Genomic DNA, 9,314 nt, shown 5'->3' with positions numbered 1-9,314 from the left:
CACACACTGTCTCTCTACACACTCCGCACACTCCTCAACTGTCTCTCTTCACACCCACACCAACTGTCTCCTCTTCACACCCACCGACACTGGTCTCTCCTCTTCACCACCCACCACACTGTCTCTCTCACACCCACACAACTGTCTCTCTCACACCCACCACACACTGTCTCTCTCACACACCCACACACTGTCTCTCTCACACCCACACACTGTCTCTCTCACACCCACACACTGTCTCTCTCACACCCACACACTGTCTCTCTCACACACCCACACACTGTCTCTCTCACACCCACACACTGTCTCTCTCTCACACCCCACACACTGTCTCTCTCACACCCCACACACTGTCTCTCTCACACCCACACACTGTCTCTCTCACACACCCACACACTGTCTCTCTCACACACCCACACACTGTCTCTCTCACACCCCACACACTGTCTCTCTCTCACACCCACACACTGTCTCTCTCACACCCACACACTGTCTCTCTCACACCCACACACTGTCTCTCTCACACCCCAACACTGTCTCTCACACCCAACACTCTCTCTCACACCCCAACACTCTCTCTCACACCCAACACTGTCTCTCTCACACCCAACACTGTCTCTCACACCCCAACACTTCTCTCCACACCCCAACACTGTCTCTCTCACACCCCAACACTGTCTCTCACACCCCAACACTGTCTCTCACACCCCAACACTGTCTCTCTCACCCCAACACTGTCTCTCTCACACCCACACTGTCTCTCACACACCCACACACTGTCTCCAGAGAATATCGGCCCAAATTGGTCAGCCTATCCTCGTCACTCATCCCCTCCATCCCTGGCACTGACCCAGTAAATCTACGCTGCACCCCCTCCAAGGCAAGTACATCCTTCCTTAAATGAGACCAAAACTGGTCACAGTATTCCAGGTGTGGTCTCACCAGGACCCTATACAGTTGCAGCAAGACTTCCCTACTCTTATACTCTAATCCTTTCAGAATGAATGCTAACATACCGTTCGCCTTCCTAATTGCTGCTGTACCTGCAGACTAACTATCTGTGATTGGTATACAAGGACACCCAAGTCCCTCTGGACACTAACACATTCCAATCTCTCCCCTTCTAAAAAATAACCCGCTCTACTGTTTTTGCTCCCGAGGTGGATGTCTTCGCACTTCACTTAGTTACTCGAAACTAAATGCCATACTTGTCACCTGTAAATGTACTCACTCTGGCCTTCAATTTGTTCATTCAGGTACGAGGGGCTCCAGAAAGGAAATGGGAGAGTCAAAGATTGATTGACAGTGGACTCCAACCATTCACCAAGGGCTGGAGTTGGGCTGTCAATCAGTGGGGAGAGTGGAGATATGGAGAATAGAATGGAAGGAGCCAAATGGCAATAATTGACCACCTATAGCCACTTGCGATTGGGTCTATTCACCTGTCAATCACATTGAGCACCACGGCTAATTGGTCCCTTTCCCGTCCAATGGAAACGGCAATGGAAAAGAGGGTGAGAGGAAGCTTCTCTCTGCTGTAGTATTTTGCAGTGAAACAACAGAATCTATTTTACTGAATTTTGTGAGAGTACAGGATTGGACAAGAGTTAAAGCCATAGGGAGACCTTCACAGCAGTTTGAGAGCAGAAAAGGGAAATTGACTCACTGGATCGGATCTTCTTGTACAGAGGAACGTCAGGCTTTTTGTACAGCTGCGAAGCACAGAGAAAAAATATAGTCATTTGTCTGTTTAACACAATAACTACACATCAGGCCCTGGACACAAGGAGAAAAGAGCAACGTTGAAGGGGTGGAAGGGAGGGCAGGTCAAGGTGGGCGTTTCTGACACTTAGGGGAAGAGACAATGGAGTTTCCCCTGTGCCTTGCCCAACAATCCTTCCAATAGATTAGTCTTTCATCCCGTGACGAGTTGTGGCACGTGGCTTGGCACATTTACCTACAAATAGCCACTGTATAGAATGGGAATTACCTGTGAAGCAGAGCCCTGGATAGGGACAAGTGGCAACTTTGATCTGTGATTCTAGGTGAGATTGAATAAAGAGCTTATCATGTTTTTGAGACATCTCAAAGCAGTCACAGAATATATTGTAAAGTATAATGACTGCATACTTGTTGGTGAATTGGGACAGACAAAGGTGCACAGCAGTTGATGTAGCTTATATTGTTATTCAATAGGCATTTGATCAAGTACGACATAATACAATTTTTAGTAAAACTGTAAAATCTGGAAAATGTGCATTGAAGTATGAGGGGAAATGATTTATTACGATGTTGAAAAGCAAGAAAAATCTGTTGTCTTTACACAATGGAGCAGTGTGTCAGTGTGTGAGGGGAGGGGAGGAGTGCGTCAGTGTGTGAGGGGAGGGGAGGAGTGTGTCAGTGTGTGAGGGGAGGGGAGGAGTGTGTCAGTGTGTGAGGGGAGGAGTGTGTCAGTGTGTATGGGGTTGAGCTCTCATCTCCATATGCTTGGCTGTCAATGCATCCATTTGCCCGTCCTCCTCCTTTTGCCCTACTCGCCTACATACCATACATATAGATCACATACCTGATTATGTTTCCACTGCCAGAGAATGTCGTATGGCAACTGAAAGTCTATTCGTTTTTGCCTCAAGTATTTACCTGAAGAGCAAAATGAACATGGTCAGTAGCAGCAAGTTATACACACAAAACAAATGTCTCACTGATTGGTGTTTGTTGTACATTTTTACTGCTATCCCCAACCTGAGCTGCTTCCCCCCAAAATTGCCCCATCGTAGAACTCCACACTCTATCACTGATAACATAACAACATAACATAACATGTAGCAGCAGGAGAAGGCCATTCGGCCCTTCGAGCCTTCCCCGCCATTCAATCATGTTTGATCTTCCAATCTAACTCCAGCTAATAACCTGACCCCCATATCCCTTCATCCCTTTTGCAATAAGAAACCTATCTATCTGTCTTTCCCGCCGCTTGTTCAGCTAGGACCACCCTACCAGTTACTTAGGGCTTTGGCTAGCAGGGTTAACGGGAACTGAGTGGTAGGATTCCCTGTCTCCTGTGACTGGTTGAGCATTCAGCAATTGTTCAACCAGCTGGCAGCGTGGAGCTTAAGTAGCAGCTGCTTGCTCTCTGGAAGCCATTCCAGGTGGATTACAGGTGCTGGACATAGAAACAAGGTCAGCTTGTGACTTGCCACCCACCTTGATGCTCTTGAAGTCCAAGTCTATTGACATGAACCAGGTTTACTCAGCACCAGCTGCTTAATCCAGGTCTTCATGTGAGGGGACTTGGCAAATAGATGTGCCTGCTATGAAGCTGACAACCAAAAGATACAACTCAAGTTACATTTATATAGCGCCTTTCAGTTTGGGACTAGATTTGATCAAAGCAAACAGCAAATTGCTGAGTTTCCAATCCCAGTCAGGCTATGTGCTTAAACCTTGGGCAAGTTTCCTTATTCCACATGCCTGAAAATAATCCCTCAAGAAAAAAAAATTGGTCATTTCAATCCACAACTCTTTGTGGGACATTGCTGTGCGCAATTGGCTGCCGAGTTCGCCCACAAATATACAGTCAATTCACTTTATAGTGTGTTCTGTGAAGCGCTTTCAGACATCGAGAAGACATGAAAAGCGCTATATCAAGTGCAAGGATTATTATTATTAATAAAATTGTTATTATTATTATAGGAAAGAAAACACAGTAAAGGAGTCAAGCATGAACCCACTCAATGCTACACTCACTTGACTGTTGCTCTGCTATAGTTATCCACCCACTTATAATAATAATCCTTGCATTTGCTATACTCCTTATCACGACTTTGAGATGAATCAAAGCGCTGCACAGAATGCACTGCAAAGTGCAGTGACTGTGTATTCTGTGGGAGAAATGCAATACCCAATTGCACACATAGCGACTTCCCCACAAACAGTCATGGATTAAGATACCATATTTTTATTATTTTGGAGGAATTATTACCTTCCCTGGAAAGTAATCCACCAATCGACTAACAACCGTGTTACTATTTACTGCTGGTAAATAGAGCCGTATGCGGAATAAGGAAACTTGCACAATGCTTTGCCCTTCCCAGGAATTTAATCCAAGTCCTCTCGTTTGTGAGGCGAATTCTCTAACCACCGAGCTATACGACTTCTGGAATAGATGAGCGGGTGCATCCCTCCAAGGGGAGGCAAGAAACGGTGAGGGGGTAGAGAGTGCTCCATAACAGAACCACAGAATCCCAGGAGTGGAATTCTCGGTAGTGTCGGTGTTGAAATTCCATTTTGTAGGACAACTGGCTGACAAAAAAAAATTCTTTAGCACTCAACACATTGGACAGCACACAGTACCCCAGAAACAAGAAAAAGGGCTGAAATATATTGGGGGGGGAAGAAGAAGAAGGAGGAGGAGGAGGAGGAGGAGCAGAAGAAAATCAGAGGAGGTATTAAGAGAACTCACCAACATGCATGGGAGCAGGGAGCAGGCCATAGTCATGCTCTCCCGGGATGTACTCCAGCTTCTCCTTCTTCACCAAGATCAAACGACTCTTTGGGCTAACGAGAGGCAGAGAGAACCACTAGTTAAACACTGAATAGAACAAGCTGCAAACCTCTCCCTTTAACACAAGGCACTGTAAACAATTCTAAAACCATCACAACAGGAGGGAGTTGGGCTTTATAAAAGGCAACTGAATTGTATGCAGTAGGTTAGCCACAGCCTGGCTTAGATTTCTCCTAAGCAAGCAGCCTCAATGTTTTGGGACTTGCTGAAAATTGTGGCTAAGCCATACAGACAGGGAAAGACTCCAATTAAATGCAAACCCATGATCTCTCTCGCACAGTCTTATAAAGTTATCAGGAGTATAAAACTTGTCACTCCAAAGAAAAGAGCTAAGTGCCAAGTTACAACAACAACAACAAAATGACATATATAAAGCACCTTTCATATTGGGAGGACATTCCAAGGAAATTCCAAGGCGCTGGATAGACAGAGTTATGGACCCGAACTGGCGGTCAGGATCAGAGAGGGTGGAGGGCAAGGAGGGAGATCAAAAGCATGGTCGAAGAGGAGGATCTTGAGGTGGCCTTGAAGATGGTGAGGGAGGGGGCGAGACGGAGGGACTGCGGGATGGAGTTCTAGAGGGTGGGGGCAGAGTGGCAGAAGGCCCGCCTGCCATTAGTGGGGGGAGTGAGGCGGGGGACGTGAGGCAGGACGGAGCTTACTGAGTGGAGAGAGCGAGCAGGGTGGTAGGGGATTAGGAGGTGGTAGAGGTCGGGGGGAGCAAGACCGTGGAGGGCTTTGAAGTTGAGGAGCAGCTTCTTGAACTGTATCCTCTGTGTGATGGGAAGCCGGTGGAGTTGGGAGGATGGGGTGATAGGGTCACAGAGCCTGGAGCGGGAGGAGTTGGAAAGCCGACAAGCAGGGAGTTTGCAGTCGAGTCTCGATGTAATGAAGGCATGTATAAGGGTCTCGGGGGCTGCGGTGTGAGACAGTGGCAGAGCCGGGTGACGTTGCGGAGATGGGGAAGGCAGAGCGGGTCATGGCACAGATGTGGGGTAGAAAGGACAGTTGATGATCAAACAAGACCCCAAGGTGCTGGACTGGCTTAGCAAGGCGGAGTGAGCATTCTTGGATGGTAATGCTGTCAGCGCCTGAGGTGAGGAGGCGCTGACGAGAGCCAATCAGGAGGGCCTCGGTCTTGTTGGCGTTCAACTGAAGAAAGTTTGCTCTCATCCAGGACTTGATGTCAGATATTCTGTCAGGACAGCAGTGGCCCTGGATTCAAGGGTGGGGGCAGAGAGGTAGAGTTGAGTGTCATCTACATACATGTGGAAATTGACCCCATGTTTGTGGTTGATGTCACCAAGAGGGAACAAATAGATATTGAAGAGGAGGGGATCAAGGACAGAGCCCTGAGGAATGCCACACGACATGGTGCAGGGGCCGGAGGAGAAACTGTGTGAGAGGTACAAACTGAACCAGTCAAGGACAGAGCCGTGGAGGTTGAGGTGAGAGGAAAGACGGTGTATGGGGATAGAATGGTCAATGGTGTCGATGGCAGCAGAGAGGTCAAGGATGACGAGGAGGCAGAGGGAGCTCTGGTCGCAGATGGACAGAATGTAATTTGTCACCAGGAGTTACCAGGAGTGGCAAGTTAGGCATATGTATAATTTGTAAATAAACAAAAAAACAGGATATTGATACAATGATAACTTAAGCTAGTGAAAAATTAAGCCATGTTTACTGTAACACTATTTAGCTTGCTGCAATCCTTCATAACTTTGAAGAATCTCTATCAAGTGTTTTACCTTCTCAAAGCTAATGAAATCTTTCACTGAAATTCCTTATCCCTTACAACATCTAGTGTTTGGACACTAGCATGATGTCTTCATTACTTGTATTCAATGTCTGCATTTGATTTAACAGCACTAACTGGCAGAGAGCGATTTCAAGATCCTCATCTTCAAACTTTTCAACCCCTGGGACCTCCCTACTTGGCATCTCCAAACTGCTTATCCCCAACCTCCAACCCACTGCTCCACCCGACTGGCTCCAGCCTCCTGCTCGCCCCTTGTGTCCTTCACTCCACCATTGATGGCCATGCTTTCAGTCCTGAAGCTGTCACTCTTTCCCTCAATCCCACCGCCTTGTCCCCTCCATCCCCTGCTTTGGGTCGCTCCTGAAGGCCTTCCTCTTTGGCCATGCTTCCGGTAACCTCCCATTCCCCCAGCACAGCATAGTGCTCTGCCACTGGGATATTCTGAGAGAGGGACACTGATTAAATGCAAGTTGTTGTTGTTGAGAGTGCAAGGATGCAATCCAATTTTGGAAATGAGGGATCAGAAACCCCCTTATTTTCCTTGCATTTGATACAGTGCCTTATCGCATCTTCGAAATGCCTCAAAGCCCTTCACAGAATATACTGTAAAGTGAATTGACTGTATATTTGTGGGAAAAGCACAGCAGTCAATTGCGCACAGCAATGTCCCACAAACAGAAATTGAGTGACCACGTTATTATTATTTTTCTGGATCGACTATTACCCCCTGAAAGTAATCCGCGAATCGACTAACAGCAGGTTCCTGCTGGTAAGTAGAGGTGTGTGTGTGTGGAGGAAGGAAACTTGCCCAACATTTCGCCCTGCTTGTCCCACCCGGGAATCCAACCCAGGTCCTCTCATTACTCTGCGAATGCTCTAACCACTGAGCTACAGGACTACACAGTCTAGGCTAGGGCGGTCCAACATGCGGTCCTTGTTGAAGGCAAGCTTATCTCCTTACCCACAGTGTCCTTAATAACTGCCGACTCAGCAGCCAAAACATTGGACTGGCCTGATCTAGGCTGGTGCACCAGTGATACAGTGATAGATGGAGTGCAGTATTGTTGGAAGTGTTGTACTTCAGCTGAGGTGTTAAAACAGGCTTTGCTTGCTTGCCTTTTCAGATGGATGTTGAAGTTCAGCAAACATGATTGGAAATGGGAGTTTATCCCGGGGTCCTGGCCAATAATTCTACAGGGGAATTGATTTTTCTCCTTGTGACTTTTTGTCTCACCCTACACTGGGTTTTAGTGTTGACATGGGGCTCGAACCCAAAACCTTCTAACAACGAGGTGAAGAGTGCTACTGATAAAGTCTAGGTGACAAGTACAGCAGGATTAAGCAGATAGATTTCATTGAAGCACGGAGGGAAACACCAATTCTAAAATATACTCACTCAGCAACTTTGTAGACATCAGAGTACAATCCTGCCTTCTGATACTTTTTCTTTGGAGGTCGAGGCGCCTTCTTCCCCTTCTGCCCTTGTGGCTGTGGCTGTGGGAGGGGACCAGTGGCTTCTGTCAATGCCAGGGCTGGGGCCGGCTTCTCCACACTCGCTGAGGTGATCTCGCAGGAGCTGGTTGTGGTGAACAGAACAGCACAATCAATCAACTCCAGCTTCTTCAGCATCCCAAGGCTCTGGACAGTCAGGGATTTTGACCTGAGCTGGGTGTTGAGTTCAGGAGGGTTGGAGGGCGGGGTGGGTAGAAGTGTGACCCAGGGCGAAGTCAAAGAGGAGGTTTTTTAGATGGGTGTTGAAGGAGATACAGGAGTGTGTGAGGACTGGGGATGGAGTTCCAGAGGGTGAAGCCAGAATGGTAGAAGGCCTGCCCCTCGATAACAGGGCGAACAAAGTGGGGGAGGTGAAGCAGGTCAGAGCCCGCTGAGCAGAGGAAGCGAGCAGGATAGTAGGGGGTTAGGGGTCAAAAAGTGGGGAGCAAGACCATGGAGGGTTTTGAAGGTGAGGACCAGGATCTTGAACTATATCCTCTGAGTGATGGGAAGCCATTGTGGAGTCCTGTAGCTCAGTGGTTAGAGCACTCGCTTTGCAAGTGAGAGTCCTGAGTTCAATTCCAGGCAGAGGGTGAAACCTTGGGCAAGTGTCCTTACTCCACACAGAGCCTAATAATAATCCCTCCAAAACCAAAAGCAATAATAAATTGGTCATCTTCAATCTACGACTGTTTGTGGGACATTGCTGTGCGCAATTGGCTGCCGCATTCGCCCACAAATATACAGTCAATTCACTTTACAGTGTGTTCTGTGAAGCGCTTTCAGACGTTGAGAAGACATGAAAAGAGCTATATCAAATGCAAGGATTATTATTATTATTATTATAATAAGCCAGGGAGTCGGGCGAGGATGGGGGTAATAGGGTGGCAGAGTCCCTCAACTATCCATAATGTGGATATGGGCTGCAGAGTTCTGGATAATCTGCAGATTATCTGCAGAGGGAGGAGTTGGGGAAGCCGATAACAACAACAACAAAATTAAATTTGTATAGCGCCTTTCACATCAGAACGACGTCCCAAGCAACAAATTTGCATAGTCAAGCCTGGAAGTTATGAAGGCGTGGACTAGGGAGTCGGTGGCCTGTGGGGAGAGACAGTGGTGGAAATGGGCAATGTTGCGGAGGTGGGGAAAAATGGAGCAGATCCTGACATGGATTTGGGGGATGAGGGACAATTGGGGGGCAACCTGGACAACAAAGGTTCTATATGAATAAGGTGTAGAGCACATTCATGAAAATTTAGGCTGTCAGTACCTGTGGTGTGGAGTCACTAATGGGAAGGAAATAGGAGGCCCTCACTCTTGCTGAGATTCAACTGGAGAAAGTTAGTTCTCCTCCAAGACTTAATGTCTGACAGACTTGAGCAGAGAGCCTAGCTGCGTGAGGATGGACTGAGTGAGGTAGAATAGAGTGAGAATTGTGTTAAGGAATTTGGTGAGAGTGGGAATTCTTCAGCAAGAGGGATACCAGAGGGCAAGAGA

General features: G+C 47.5%; 1 protein-coding gene across 1 annotated transcript; it reads right to left on the bottom strand.

Annotated features, from left to right (window-relative positions):
- Window positions 1-1,666: 1,666 nt before the first annotated feature.
- On the bottom strand, window positions 1,667-7,952 carry LOC103172204 (histone-lysine N-methyltransferase ASH1L-like; the record flags this gene model as incomplete). The annotated part of the gene is made up of 4 exons (XM_007885008.1): window positions 7,720-7,952; window positions 4,463-4,557; window positions 2,567-2,640; window positions 1,667-1,712 (listed from the first exon to the last, which is right to left on the bottom strand). Coding segments are annotated over exons 1-4 (448 nt in total), but the record flags the coding sequence as incomplete, so codon positions are not given.
- Window positions 7,953-9,314: the final 1,362 nt, after the last annotated feature.

The sequence above is a fragment of the Callorhinchus milii genome, unplaced genomic scaffold (genome assembly GCF_018977255.1).
Source record: "Callorhinchus milii isolate IMCB2004 unplaced genomic scaffold, IMCB_Cmil_1.0 Scaffold1394, whole genome shotgun sequence".
NCBI classification, from domain to species: domain Eukaryota; kingdom Metazoa; phylum Chordata; class Chondrichthyes; order Chimaeriformes; family Callorhinchidae; genus Callorhinchus; species Callorhinchus milii.
The sequence above is the reverse complement of the archived record's forward strand: the minus strand, read 5'-3'. Positions and strand labels throughout refer to the sequence as shown.